Source organism: Monomorium pharaonis, chromosome 1 (genome assembly GCF_013373865.1).
Source record: "Monomorium pharaonis isolate MP-MQ-018 chromosome 1, ASM1337386v2, whole genome shotgun sequence".
NCBI classification, from domain to species: Eukaryota; Metazoa; Arthropoda; class Insecta; order Hymenoptera; family Formicidae; genus Monomorium; species Monomorium pharaonis.
Window position 1 is genome coordinate 19839242 of NC_050467.1, and position 16608 is coordinate 19855849.

The 16608-nt window shown below is 35.1% G+C and overlaps 1 protein-coding gene across 5 annotated transcripts in view; it reads left to right on the forward strand.

The window, feature by feature from the left end:
- The window catches only part of LOC105840092 (segmentation protein cap'n'collar), a 105795-nt gene that overhangs the window by 12176 nt on the left and 77011 nt on the right, over positions 1-16608 (forward strand). The window contains exon 1 of one of the 5 annotated variants that reach the window (XM_012686849.3): positions 4901-5424. The exons of the other annotated variants lie outside the window; for them this stretch is intronic. Coding sequence (XP_012542303.1) covers positions 5398-5424 — 27 coding nt within the window. The 5' untranslated portion in view covers positions 4901-5397. Of the gene's footprint in view, positions 1-4900; positions 5425-16608 lie in introns of those variants that run through there. 5 annotated transcript variants of the gene reach the window in all.

Consider the following 16608-nt stretch of genomic DNA (forward strand, 5'->3'; position numbering starts at 1 on the left):
AAAATTATTTTTTATTTATCCTGATATAAGCGTCGTGAAACAAGTTTTTCATAAATTCTATAATAATTGTAATGTTTATAATCAAACAAAGATTTAACATTATCTATAGACGTGTGTGAACTTAGCATCTCAAAGTTTAGCATCTCATAATTAATTAATTAAAACATTTTTTAAACAATTATTTTGTTCGGAAAACTTGAATTTTGAGGGCTAGACGTGAGATGCTGGTCGAATATCGACAGTTCTATTTCTTTTAACGCAGTTCTCATATTGTTCCGGACGCGTACAATAATTTTCTAAAAAGTTCCGGTGATATAATTAATTAAAACATTTTTTAAACAATTATTTTGCCCGGAAAACTTGAATTTTGAGAGCTAGACGTGAGATGCTAATCGAATATCGACAGTTCTATTTATTTTAACGCAGTTCTCATATTGTTCCGGACGCGTACAATAATTTTCTAAAAAGTTCCGGTGATATAATTAATTAAAACATTCTTTAAACAATTATTTTGCCCGGAAAACTTGAATTTTGAGGACTAGACGTGAGATGCTGGTCGAATATCGACAGTTCTATTTCTTTTAACGCAGTTTCCATATAGATACGGACGCGTACATTAATTTTCTAAAGAGTTCCGTTGATATAAATAATTAAAACATTTTTTAAACATTTATTTTGCCCTCAAAATTCAAATTTTTCGGCTGAGACCGGGAGAGACGGGGAGAGACCGGGAGAGATCGGGAGAGACCGGGGAGAGACCGGGGAGAGACCGGGAGAGATGGGGAGTGACGGGGAGAGACCGGCAGAGATCGGGAGAGAGCGGGAGAGACCGGGAGAGACGGAGAGAGACCGGAAAAGACCGGGAGAGACGGGGAGAGACCGGGAGAGACGGGGAGAGATGGGGAGTGACGGGGAGAGACCGGCAGAGATCGGGAGAGAGCGGGAGAGACCGGGAGAGACGGAGAGAGACCAGAAAAGATCGGGAGAGACGGGGAGAGACCGGGAGAGACGGGGAGAGACCGGGAGAGATGGGGAGTGACGGGGAGAGACCGGCAGAGATCGGGAGAGAGCGGGAGAGACCGGGAGAGATGGAGAGAGACCAGAAAAGATCGGGAGAGACGGGGAGAGACCGGGAGAGACTGGGAGAGACGGGGAGAGACCGGGAGAGACGGGGAGAGACGGGAGAGACCAGAAGAGACGGGAAGAGACCGGGAGAGACGGGGAGAGACGGGGAGAGACCCGGAGAGACCGGGAGAGACGGGAAGAGACCGGGAGAGTCTAGCCCTCCAAATTCAAATTTTTGGGACAAAATAATTGTTTAAAAAATGTTTTAATTATTTATATTACCGAAACTCTTTAGAAAATTATTGTACGCGTCCGTATCTATATGGGAACTGCGTTGAAAGAAATAGAACTGTCGATATTCGACCAGCATCTCATGTCTAGACCTATAAATACAAGTTTTCCATCAAGATAGTTATTGAAAAATACTTTCTAAATTTTGTAAATTAATTAATTTTGTCTATCTGAGATGCCAGTTACACCAAATTTACGTGCGCAGACGTATACGCATATATACGTATGTTTTGTAACAAAATATTTTTTTTTAAATAATTTAATCATCAGAACTATTGATAGGACGTCTCTAAACGATAGAACTCTATAGATTTAGTCTTCTCTGTGGTCGTATATTCGAAATACGGTGAGATGCTATTATGTGATTTTGGAAGTTAGCATCTCATTTATAAAAATTTAATTAAAATACGTAATTCTACGAAACTATTGTTGATAAAGAACTGTAGAACTATGCTGGATGCAAGTAAGTCTGCAGTATTTTTATGAGATGCTAAACTTTGAGATGCTAACTTCACACACGTCATCTATAGTATGATTAGCAAATATAGACAGCGGTAGTATATGTCAATTACACGTGGTCTTTCATTGTGCTTCTCCATCGATAAAACAGCACAGTGAGGTATTCGGTAGTATTGTCGAAACTTTAATTACCGATTGCCGGTTAAAACGGTCTCTACATGTATTTACGTACATAAGTGATAACTGCGTCATTGATTTCGTTTAAAATGAGTTCTGACATCAAACATAATCACTTTCTTGCACGAGTTAAAATATATTTTTCTTCAGTAATATCAAACACACGCTTTATTGTGATAAAAAAACAGCTTGCGTGATATGATATGATGCACTTGTTACTATGTTTGGAATCGGTCCAGCGCGTTATCTCTGATAAGAAAGCTCTAGCGTTATCATGTTTAATGAAAGTTATAAAGATAAGGTTTCTTATGAACTTTTGCAATAATTAACGCGCTGGTATTTCTGAAAAATGCCAGTGAATTTCGTGCGAGCAGTGATGTAACTGGCAAAGTCGACAATAGTTAATTGAGAGTAATAATTTTTCTCGGTACGTTAATCGAACCAATTTACACTATTGTAAGTATAGATGGTATGCGAAAAGAAGGAACTCATCCAATCTGCATGTATAAGCAAAACATCGTGCAGCAATTCTTATTGTATGTCGTATATAATGAATTTGAGATTTACATTAATCTTTTTTTTTTATTTTCAAATTACATTAAGTTAAATTATGTTTAAGAATAAATCCGAAGAGATCATTTTAATTAATAATTAAAATTAAAGAAAAAATATCAACTAACAACAAATTATTAAATTGATGTTTCATTGTGAACTAATTATATGTTTTCTATATTCGGATGATGAGTTCTTGATTTAATATTCATATGTAATATATATTGTAATATATCCATTTTACTTACTGTTCTTACGTAACCTAATGCATTAGAAACATATTATTAGAAAGAAGAAAAGAGAAAAAAGCATTATTTCAAAATATTTTATTGAACAAAATTAGTTTATATTAAAAAATAATACGAAATATGAAATTTTGATTTAATATTGAAGTTTGAAATCGAGAAAATTCAATTTCTTTTAAATTATTTTTTTGGATTAACAATTCAGTCTTATGAAGATTTCTCTCAAAGTCGATTCAAAACTCGGCTATGACACATTATTATAAGCTATTATGACATAAGATCAAATGATCATTCATATACTGTCGTGCAAACATGTCTTTATGCTTCTTGTCCGATATCTCAACATTTTTTTTGTATGACATCCTCATTATTGGGTGTTGCCGTAAGCGATTCTTCTCAGTCACGCCCGGGAAATGATATTTTTTTTTAGCAAGCATCATTAATAATTGTTCGTGGCTTGTAATTATGTATTATTACATAGAATGAGTGACCTTGATTTCATGAGTATATTAACCGTACATGTATTAGCCGCATATACATGCTGCGATCATACTAAGTTTGTTTAAAAATTTTTTTTCCTTTATAAATTTGCACAAAATTTTGTTATTTCTCTTGACGATTCGTCAGACATTTCTGATCCACGAGCCATTGAAACAGTATCAAAAATATTATAAAGACGTTAGCTCTAGCATCCAATTATTTATATACTTTCCTCGTGATGTGGTGATTTAATTGTATATGCTTGTTACACTACAAAGAGAAAATCAATCGGCGAGAAAATGATAAAGGATACTGGAGCAGAGAATGCGGAGAAAGTTTGTTTTAATAAGAGGAAAAAGAATAATTTAGTGAATAGAACTGGCATAATAAATTTTTATAAACATTATTGGTGTGTATGAGGATATACATAGTATATTATGTGGTTGGATTTGCTAAATGCTGTAACATGTTTATCGTGATAGTTTATCGTTATCGTGATAGAAGAATTTTTAATGTGTGCTTTAGTAAAATGAAAAGACCAAACGGATCGGAAGATTAATTATTCATTACTATGTTTTACACATGCGCGTGCTTGCTTGCACTCTTTTTTCGCATCTTTGACATAGATATGTACGTACGCGACCGATAATGTATCTTATCTTCGACTCGGTTAGGCACATTTTAATAATACATCACAGTATTTTCTGTAAAATTATCCATGTCCTCACAAGTCACCATCAATCGGACAGAACATTAATAATGTAAGACCAAATTAGCAACGCAGGATTTATGAGCAAGAGTGAATTTTTGACAAGGAGAATCTTACGAAGATTATACATTTTTTTACTATTTATTTTATAAAATCACATTGTCTGGAAAAATATTGCCGCGAAAGTGTGATTTTATATATATATATATATATATATATATATATATATATATATATATATATAAACATTTTTATAAAACATAAATACACAGAAGGCCATGTGTAAATTTTGGCTGGCAATATCTTATCTGTTTTGCCCCTGACCACTGGCAACAATTTAGGACTGACCCCGCCAGCATCAATACACTGGTGAAGTATTACGAAAAAAATTTATCTATAATATAATAAAATGTAGTCGATAACTTCTCTTTATACGACTCTATTAACAGTTGCAAATGTGTGTACATACATGTATACGGAAATTATGCCTTTAGGTTTGTTTTTTATTCCTACACTGCTGCACTAGTGCAATAAATTAGAATGAGAAAACATATATTTGTCTTATTCTAACTTATTGCACCAGTGCAGCAGTGCAGGAATAAAAAACAAACCTTTTAACTTCGCGTCGAATGTCATCTCCGATTAGTATGCGGGCAAATTATTTTAATCGCCTTTTCGACTCCGTTCAATTCTGACCTTACGTTGGACGGAGCAGCCTTGAATGTCCCGTCCTGCTGTGGACGGACATTGCGAGTGGCCTGGCGCGTTCTTGCGATGATTTGCGACGCGAGCAGCAGCTATAGCGGCGCGAAAGAATCGTCCATACCCGGTACTCATCGTTATCATCGTGACGCGCGCGTAGAGCAATCTATCGGATGCCCCGTCTCCGCCGTCGTCGCCCCTTGCCGACGCCGTCGCGCGATCGTCAGTCTCGCGATCGCGAGTGTATAATTCGCAGCGATAGTAACGCCCGCCGGCGCGAAAAAAAAAGGCCCCGTTCGGCGATTCCGCTCTCTCGTTCTATACCGGTGACTTCTCCGTGCGACGTGCGACACCGCGGGGGAAAAAAAAAAGGTGAAACCTGCCCGAGATCGCGGATCTCTTGCGCTGCGCCTCGATAAGATACGCGGACTCGTTAAAAACCGTGCTCGCCACGAACTAACGGTCAGTCGTTACGATCCTCCTCGCGTAAACCGGGTTTACGTTTGTGCGTGCAATAGACACGTGATCAGGTGTGTGCCCCGTATCTCGGGACACGACATTGCGCGGAGCATCTCCGTCCGTGAAGGCGACGACCACGACGACGTTGTCGAGCCCGCCAAAAATAGCTGTGACGTATCGCTCTGCGGTGGAGTAGGATATCGCGCGTGCGACTTCTCTTGCGGCTCCGAAACGTTCTTCAAGTTCGAGAGGAGCAACATGAGTCTGGCAGTGATGTCGAACGCGGTAGGTTGACGCTGTGTGTTAGTAAATCTCAATTGATTGAGGAACAGAAGGGAGAGAAAGTAGATTTTTTTTTGCGCGTGGAAGGTGCGATATAGAAATCTCAGGAAAAGGCCAAGTTATCGCTAGCATCAGGAGAATTTCTCGATATTGTTGAAAGGGAAAGATTATTCCTTTTTAATGCGAAATGCATTTGAGTGACGAATCTGCACGTTAGATAACGGACATAAATTATTCCATAGATTACATACTTTTATCTTATATTTTCACTAACTTTCGACCTTGCAAGGAATTCATAATCCAAATGTTTTCTCTTTCCTGCACTTGGTGATGCTGGTATAACCAGTCAAACATGTTCTCCTGAACGATCTGAATCGTCATTTCTCAACAATACGGACATTCCCAGTGATGTCACGGTTTCCATGGAAAAGCTCAGTGTTGGTTAAAACTGGCTTCCGTTTCGCGCGCAAGAAGCTTTGATGATTTAAAATACGCGCCTTGCATTATTTGTAATCCATCTATAGGATCGGCAATCGAATGGGTGGTAATTTTTTCATAAATGATTTAAAAAAACCTTGAACAAGACAATTTTAACATGATAATTGCTTAGATAAAACTAATGCGCAAGTTTCCTTGACTCGTGTTTGATAAATGGTACTCTAAACATTCAGACTGTTACATAATGATACCTTATTATTACTATTATTATTATTATATTCTATACTAACATACAAAGAAGACAGGAAACATATAATAACTCTGTTACGTTAAATATAGATTTTCTCAAAATTTTATATATATAATTTAATATAATACATCTATTTGTCATATGAAAAGTATACGATAAATAAAGATATTTTCGTAAATCTATAGAAAAGTAAAGTACATTGCATTAAATAGAAATATTTAATTTTCGCAGATTGTTATTTTTTATTTTGTTATCAAATGCTATTACTTTTTTTAAAATAAAATCTAACTTTAATGTTTAAGTAAAAAAATGAATTTTAATTAGAATTTAGATAAAGAGAATCTGAAATGTACTATGTACATACGTATTTTATAATTTTTTAAATTATATTATTTTTTATTGTTTTAAGGTTAATTAAAATTAATTAAGATATAATAATAATAAGATATAATAATAATTAACATATTAAAGATATTATATTATTATATCTGTAAATTAAAAACGCTGACGAAAATTACATTAATAATGTTGACAGATTAACAAAGAACAATTGATAAACGTACGCTCAATAGTTGATAGCTACTATTAAAATTCTATTGACATTGAAATGCTTATAATATTGCTTGGCGCCAAAGCCATGACACTTTCGATGAAGGATGAAGTCTCGACGCGATTTAATGATACCATTCTTGGTAATATTAGCAGATAATACACTTCTTGCTCACAGTGTGATGCAAACCAACGCGCTAATATGTAATACACAGTATGATATACTTATTACTCTCAACTAATAATAGTCACTAATAATAATATACATGCAGAAATCATTTGCATTTATATCTATTTCTGAATTATATAAATAATTAAGAATAATCAATAATTATTGTTTCTTTGAATATTAAATAATCTTTTGCCCCAAGACAATATCATACATTGTACACAGCTTGTGTGAAGGTTTATCTTAAATACGAAATTATCTGACATGAAAGCGGATGTTGAATTCTTTAAAATATTTTTTTTCTTATTACCTGCTAGTAAGAACATGTTTACGCAAAATCAGCATTACAAAAGTTTTTATTTTGTTAAACTTGAAAAACAAATTTACACTAGAATGTTATTCATGCTAGATACAATATTTTAAGCATGTAAAGTATTGCTCTATAACTATTGCTGCAGGCGCGCATGTTCACTTACTTACACACACACACATACACACACACACGCGCGCGCGCGCGCGGATATTACACTAGTAACTATATTATATATATGAGTCATGGACAAATACATAACAATAACGTGTTAATAATGCAACTTGGTTGAATTTCATAAATTAAATTTATTAATTGTGCGTATATCGAATCGTCGATTTAAAATTTCTATTATCTTTTTAATTATTTCTTATTAAACTTCATATTTATGCAATTTAAAGTTTTAAGAATATTTAAGATATTTATATATGGAAACTGGCGAGATGAGTCACCTATTATTAGTTTACATATATAGGCACATAAACAATATGCACATTTATCTTGAGAATAAGTCATTGTCTTCTTTTCCTGTTGCAAGTGAAACTTATATTATTCTTTTTATACTTCAAGTTACATTATTCTAAATATAAAACTCAAAATGCCAATTTAAGTGTAATCTTTACGAATCAGGGTTGGTTGTTCCAACTTTTTGGTAAATTTACCTACCAGGTAAATATATGTTTGTCTTTATTTATTTAAGAAAAGAAATGAAGATAGACACACGCTTACCTGGTAGATAAGTTTACCAAGAAGTTGGAACAACCGACCCTCAGAATTTTAGAATAATCGAAATGTTACAATATGTAAAACAAATTCACAGTTGATATTGAACGTATTAATAAAGAAAAATTACAAGAAAAATGTAAAAATTTAGAATAAATGTAAATGGAGTAAGTCACACTAAGCAAATTACAATCAAACAATTCTCAACACTTTGTGTGTGGTGATGTTATTAACTATTTTCGTAATAGTTGTTTAATATTAAGAAAATACAAACGATTACGCGCTAAGTCGTATCTGTCTCTTTTTTATGTTAGTTGCACACATAACCAATGTGTCATAAACAATGACTTTGCAACATGAAGTTCATCGTTTCTAACATTAATGCATTAAGCTTATCACATGTGTCTTGTATCATATATTTACAATTCAATCTTAACTTCTGAAAAATGTTATCATTTGAAACTGATTGATGAAATATCTGAATATAAGTATAGCTATTATTTGACATCATAACGATATATATTTTGTAAATTTACGTGTATGCACACGCGCGCTTGCGCGCGCGCACGCACACACACACACACACACACACACACACACACACACACACTTTTTTTTTTATTTATAAAAATCAGAAAATGTGTTTTTAGAAGATAACGCCTTAGAAAAGATACAATAAAATATTTATAATTATATGAAACGAACGTTAATAATTTTGTTAAATGAAGAAAAATTTTTTTTTCTTTTTTGTAAGCTTTTTAATACTGTCTTTTAAAAACATTCTCTGATTTATGAATAGTCGGTATCGCGTCAAGGCTTTTACAATCACCCTTCGTTCGAGTGATTTCAGATGGCGCCAGAGAGTAAATCTTGCTGCAGAGTTCTACATTTATATTTTCTTATTTTTTTATTTTCTTACACGCGCGCGGATATGCGGAATAAACTCATGCGATCATCTAGCACGTGATCATTGATCTCAATCAATTATCGTGTGAAATATGTTTGTCCGATAAAGGTTCCACGCGCGTCTGCTAGGAAATTAAGAATGTCTCTCGTCCTGTCTGTCGATCAGTATCCCTTTAGATTCCAATCCAATTCGCCTTGACAAATTATGGTAGTCTCAAGATAACAAATCAGATACGCATCTCGGTTGTAGCGAGGTGGTCTCGTATCACGCTCTTGTCAATGTGTCAAGTCTTGTTCGCCACGTGGACGTTGAAAACTACGATTCTACTTTCGCGTACGTGCATCATCGGCGTTGACCTATGATAATTTTATACGAGCGATCGATTGTTCTCCGTAACATATCGATGTCAGATTATTATAACAAAAACTACTATTGCTAACGAAGCGTTATGAAATGTTATAAACACTCGATCATCGTGAAGATCAAGATAAAAATCCATTTTATTCTGTTGTATATTGTCAATCGGATTTTCATTCATAATTTTTATTTCTTCTTTTTAATTACTTTTTGCATTACTGAAGATATTTTAATTAGTATCATTATTATTATGTTTAAGTTCCAAATTAGACGGCATAATTAAATATATATTAATGTACATTTTTAATATATGTTACTATAGTAAAGTAAATTTATAATTATAATAATAATAATTGAAGAATATAAAGAAATTGCCTACAATTTTATTAATACAAATTTGAAAAAACAATTAATTTTGCAAATTTAACCAATAATTGTGACCGTTTCCAGTTTTTAAAAATAATAGTTTTTCCAGTGTTTAAATATAATAATAATATCAATTATAACAACTATTTAACTTTTTAAAATTAAAATAAATTGTAATTTATAAAATTAATTATTTGAGGATAGAATAAAAAGATGCGTGACTAAGAAAAAATATTAATACCGACACACTTACTCAATTATTGCTAATATTCAGGGAAAAAACGAAAAGATCTCTCATAATTTCTTTAATAAATTTAATAATAAATTCTTTGAATACTTCTTAATTATTCCTTGAAATTGTGATACTTTTGTAAATTGTATTTAATATACTATACAATATTATACATTAAAAATGTATCTTAACGTATATTAATGTATAATTAATTATGTCGATTAATTGGGACTTATATACATTTATAAATATTTTTCCAAAAATGACAATGGAATTTACTGAAATGATTTTTTTTCCTTGAATATGATTCTAGAATATCGACCACTAATACTGACACACACTCTTTTGGAATGTTTAAAGTTATTAAATTTATATGAATTAATAAAAATAAATTTAATCTTAAGTGACTTATAATTAGAATTGTCACCTTCCTAACTGACTTAGGGAAAAACATAGGAATGTGTCGGCAAAATCTCATGTATCATGTTGCAACATTTTTTTACACAGTCGGGCTGTGCTACAAAGGATTAAAACGATTAGTCGGAATTTTTGAAGACTTTTGTGTCAAAAATATCAAATGATTGTGACAACGGGACACCTTGGGCGGTTTATGGTAAGTTTACCATAAACACCTCCGCCGCCGTTTTCTCTGCGGTACAAGTGGGTATAATAGTTTTGTGTCCCTTTCGAGTCCCGGAGAAATGTTATTGTGGTGACTAATGACTCTAGGTATAGAGGTCTACGTGAAAGCATCATGCGGAGAAAGGCAGGGGCGTAGTAGCAGGATGCAATCGAATCATCATATTTATCTCCCATGTTAATCTCGTCAGAAGACGAATATAAATCTTCCCTCGATATTTCCTCCAAGAATCTTCTCGGTCAATTTGTACTTCATCTTAGAACTTGGGCCTTTAATGTCGAATATTAGAAACTTTAAATTTTATTTACTTTTCTAGGGATCGATTTCAAACTTTGACTCGAAGCACAAGTCTTATTGTCGTTCTCTACGTACACGCTTCGACGATCACTTGTATCGCACTCGTAATACTTTCTGACTGAACATCGTGTAGTCTTATCTACTACAATCACAAAGTCCCATTGCGTAAGGACGACGGATCCTTTTATGCGTAAAAGCGCGAACGACGTGCACGAGACAGCGGTATCTTTATCGACTCATTAATGACGGAGACACTGGCAATGATTGTCACTTGTAATTATCGTGACTGCCACGGAGACAGCGCTACGTAAAAGCCGTGTTCGTGCGCCGCGTAATGATACGCGCCGCGATACTCAAGATTTTATCAGGCTGACGCAGCGGTGTCTCTTTCCGTCGAATAGCCGTCCGTCCGTTCGTCCGATTCCTCCCGACCTGTCGACCTATCGAGTTGGATTCGGCTCGCCTTAACCTTCCTGCCGCCCGTCGACCGCATCCGGCTCGTTAACATTTTTTTCCCCATAATCGACACCACAAGTTCCGTACTAAACAAAGTGTACGTTGCCGCCGCGAGCGACGCGCAGTCGATTTGGCATCGGGCTCTTATAAGCTTTCGAATTCAAAGGGACGCCGTCCTTTTCATTTGTCAAGCGCCGTCCTCTTCAGCCCTCCCGAACTCTGTGCCGTTTCTATGCGCCCTCATCTTTGGGGAGTAAAGAGGTAGCTTCTATTTTTCAGTTGCAGGTGCGTCTCGATAAACTCGAAATGCCGCGTAGAAAATGAAATATGCCCTCGGCGAGGAGCATTTGGCTACTCCTAAAGTAATCCAACGTTACGAGAGTCTTAGTTTTGTCATATATTCTTTTACATAACTCGATATTCTCTATATCGTCGAACAATTTTTACTTTCTATGATACATTTTAAGATTCGTACATTATTACTGAACAATTGGACCGACCATATAATCATAAAAAAATTATGCGCGTAATATTTTATCTCAAATTCATTTAATCGATCAAATTTATTGCAGCTTTCTTTAATTGTAGTTTTTTTTTTGTCATTTTAAAAGGAACATTTAAAATTTTAATGCGGCAGCAGCATTGAAAATGTCGGTAGCACGGATTTTCCTAGTTTATCTAGAAATCCATGTCGAATTGCATGTAGGCACGAAGAATATCTCCCTCGAGAAAGGCTTTCTTTAATTTTTCCCGCGGACCATTTCGGGGAGATAGAGTCTGTGGCGATTTCTGTTGGATCGAACGATTTCTAGGCTCCCGTCGTGCGGACTGTCTTTGAAAATATTTTGACGTCGAGGAAGATCGCTGTGTGATCGATGCCCGTTCCCTGGAGATTACATCGTGAATTGCATTTTCTCCATATGAACGCGCATCGCATGGACTGCGGCTCTATGTACGAACGATTCTCACAGAAATCGTGGCGCGCAGTTGGTCGAAAGACCTTGCCATCTGCTCTGCCGACTTTATAACCACGAATATTTTCTGAAAAACTTTGTAAACCGAGGAATCTGAAATATCGTATAACTATAGTGTAACTATAGTCGTTCGGTAAAAGAGGAAATTTGTAGCATGGAGTTGAGAATAATATGTACCGCATTTTTATTGTTAATATTTATAAGTATTGAAAATGAAAATTACAGAGAGTGTTCTGACCGCGAGAAGCACAACCAACGAATAAACTTTAACGATTACTACTTGCAGGGAAAAAATTTTCAAGGTTAAATCCAGTGATTAGTTCCGATCGCGTCTTTTAGGATCTTATTTGCATTAATGGCGGCTGTACCTGAGCGAAGGCGTTCATCGTGAAATCGCCAGGCACAAGACCGGTTTTCTTCTGAGCGTAATTACAAGGTTCGAACCAATCGCGCGGTATCTCGAAAAAATTCAGGGCCCATCTCCATCATCGGCTTAGCCAGACGCCATTTTTCTTCGGTCTTTATACCGTCGAATCTGCCGTTCGCGATAAAAAATTTGCATATTTTCCTTGCATCGAGAGTGTAGCAGTTATTACCGTAAGATTAAACAATTTGGAATAGATAGTCTGGTCTAACGTGCTCTTTTTATCTGGATCAAACGCGTCACATCTTCAACAGATTATCAGACGGTACTCGGAATGAGGAAGACGTGTTAGTAACGCGTTTAATTGATGCCATTTATGAGACACGCTCGGAGGCGTTTAAAGCTTTTTTCACTTCGCCAAACCGTAAATATATTCGCAAAAATTGCATTGTAATTCTACTGTAGTGCAGTTCGATACGTGGTTTCTTGCCTGCAAACTCGCGTTCTTCCGATGTAATTTAGTGATTTTATTTATGTTTATTATGCTATTAAACTGGTAGGCAAAGCGTGCTCCGTCGTCATGTGTCGTCGTTCATAGTCTTAACTTGAAAACAGCTATAAACATCTACACGCGAACGAAAAAACGAAACGCACGCAATCCCATATCAATCTTCAATTTTCCACTGTAAAATTTCTGGCGATTTTCTCGATGACTACACCCATCGATTTACGAATAAACAAGTCGATTCGCATCACGATACTGTTAATTATCAGTTATGGAAAACGAATATACGTACAACGCGCGAAGAGAAACTAAATAAAGGAGCATGTTGATTTAATGGTCATAGTGGAACGAAAGAGACGGGCGTACAAAAAGAAAATGGTTTGGTTCATGTTCTTGCGACGGTGACCGAGATTGGTTCCGCACTTTCTTTGGTTTATGCCGCGTATGGCAGATAAGGCACGCGCACAGGAAAAGCTCAGGGATGACGATAAGAATTTTTCTCTAGTAAAACGAAAGATCTCTTTTGAAAAGAATATGAGTATGATAAATGATCTTCAAACTAGTCTCTGCTCTAGGCTGAGCATTTTTCGTTTTGTTTTGATTAGCCTCAAATCCTGTTTTTCTTCTCGACTTTAGCGGAAGGCAAAGGGACATGCTTGACCCTTACGGAGCGATAATACGGCGAATCAGTATATTTTACGCTATTTATATATGTGAGAGTGCTATTATTTTATAAATACTTGGATATAGACAGTCATAAAATTTGACGTTTACTTTTGTGACAATTGACATTTTTTAAATTGTATGATTTATAATAAATTGATTTCTTATAAATATCATTTTTTGTTAAAAAAAATATAGATTAAAAAGTAATAATCGATATTATATTTTTAAAGAAATAAGTTTTTTCTTAATTTTTGATTAATATTTAACCTAAAATAATGGCGAAAAAAGTGCTTGATTACTTTTAAAAGCAGAAAGGAAGATTTATTAAAACGGAAAAAAATATTTCTTTGGTCCGACAGAATTATGGTTGTGACAACCGAAATTTTCTGTTCCCTGGGAACCAGAGGAAAATTCGGTTGCAGCAACAAAAATATTTTTGTGGTACATTGCTAAGATAATTGTTTTCGGTTATCTCAAATGACAGATAAATAAAAGAAATTTTTGGTTCCTCTAATTGAAAGTATTTGTTGATGAAAACAGTATTTCAATTAATGCAAATATAAAATTTATGTTACTGCAACCGAACTGAACTAATTGAAAATTCTGATTGCTATAGCCGAGTTATTTTTTCTGTGATAATTGAATCTTCTGTTGTGGTAAGCATATTAATAACATAAATTTTCGGTTTTTCCAACCGAAAGCATTTGTTAATGTGAACAACATATTACAGTTAATGCAGATAAGCTTCATGTTACTTCAACTGAACTAAGCCAACTGAAAATTTCTAGTTGTTACAACTGACTTATTTTTTCCGTGTAGTACTTAACGTGTACTTCCGTGTAATAATTAACATATAAACAATCCGCTACATTGTTACAAACTGAAAAAAATCTCATTACTGACAGGTGGTTATACCTCGTGTAGGCATTTTCTTGCTAATTATATTCTGAAAACGTTAGCAGAAATTTTTTTTATTTCGTCTGAATGGATCGTATACATAAATTAATGAGCTAGGATAGTGCAAGTGATACAACATACAGCAGGTTATTATCTAACAGTGCGTGAAAATGCTATCCTCGTCTGACAGCATGATAAGGAGCATTGTGCAACATTTTATAATGGGTAATGCATTGTTATTGTGTATACGAGACGTAAGAATTAAGTGCGTAAAGAATTTACGTACTTAATTGTATCTTCATTAATCCCCAAAAAGACTATTTGTCTTAATATAACTTTGACAAATAGCACTTTTCCAATTTGGGTTAATGAGAAGTCGTGTTTATTACTTTCCCGACTTTATCATGCAGATTACTACATGTTTCTTTATTTGTTACGTGTGCAAAAGAAATATCTTTCGTACTTCATGATATCGATTACGTATCGATACATAGAAATATAGTAGATTATTTTTACATCGTGCGTCATTATAAGATAACAAATGATCAGCATTGTTGAAGCTTTTTGTTCACAAAATACTGATAAATTTAGATATCGTAAAACGAGCTAAAGTTTTTCAAAGATATATTCCCTTTTCGCGCATATGCACAGTCATTTTTTAAAAGGCCACACACCGTATTTTGCTTTTAATAAAAACACTAATGCTGTTTTCTATCTATATAGGATCTTATCTCTGTTTCAGTTTCTTTTATATAATAATTTTATAACTTTCTTATCTCTGCGCTTTCGATCTTATCTTTGTTTTCTTTTATATATAACAAATTTTTCAAGTTTTACTTTTTCTTCGGATTCATGTCTCACCGAAAATCGTAGCTGACACGTGTGTTCGGAGTTGCGACACGAGGGCTGCAGTCTCTTTTTGGAGTAACGCGTAAAAAGTGGCAAATGCAAAATACATGGGCTTGGCATCGCGGAGATCGCCGCTCCGGGGTTGAGGAGGGAGAATATACGCCCCTGTCGGGGTGAACGATCGTGAGGGCACCGTCGGCGTTCCCTTTGTACACGCACCGCCCCCCTCCCCTTTCCATCTCCTCCCCCTTTTCCCTCTTACCGACTGGTACCTCTGCGATATATCCCACAACATAAATACATCTCTCCCTCCGCAATTCCCTATCCCCCTTTCCCCCTTTCTTCCTCCGCAATCCTGCCGGACTCCCCTGTCGGTCGGAGTTGCGTGGATACATTATACGAATTACATTGATGATACGTCGATGGGACACGAGATAGGGGGGTGCTTTGGCTGCACCGATAGCGCCGGAACTATTTTTCATGTTACCCCTCTTCTCCCCACTCGTCTTACCCGCCTTACCGCTCTTACGATCTTACGTTCGCAAGCGTTTGTTTCTTTTTTTCCGTTTCGCGCGAAAGAAGAAAATAACGTGGCTCCGACGTGGCTCTTGATTATGATGCAAATGATCGCATTTCAGTACTCACGCGAGCGCCATAGTCGCGATGCAGTCTAGGCTGCAATTTCTTATTCGTTAAGTTCGCTTAAGGCTCTGCGATAATGAGTTTACCGTGCACTAGTGATATTTAAACCATAAAAATTTAATGAAATTTCTATGACAAATTACAATGATTTCTTCAAAACTGATTGCGGCCGCATAATTTACTTTGACTTATAATTACAAGATCATTTTGATATCAAAATCATAGACAGGAAACGGTTTAGTAAAGTCATAATACTTATTTGTTGTATAGTAAGTTGTGTAACCGGTCTTGTCATTAGAATTTTAATCAATCCATGCAATTAGTATTTTTTGCGATTTAATGGTAGGGAATAATCTCTACATGCGTGAATGATTATTAGACAAAAAGTGAAAGGATATTATTATGAAAAATGAAAGAATCTTGGATTTTTGTTCAAATGATCGGTTCATCGGTTGATTACGAAAAAATATATATTCTTATTTAATTTTTCTCTGTTTTGTTTTAGAGTGCGTTTGGATTCTTTTTTATTTGAAAGAAGTATTGAAAAATTGTTTTCTTATGTTATGTATATTGATTAGAACTCATGACAATTCGAT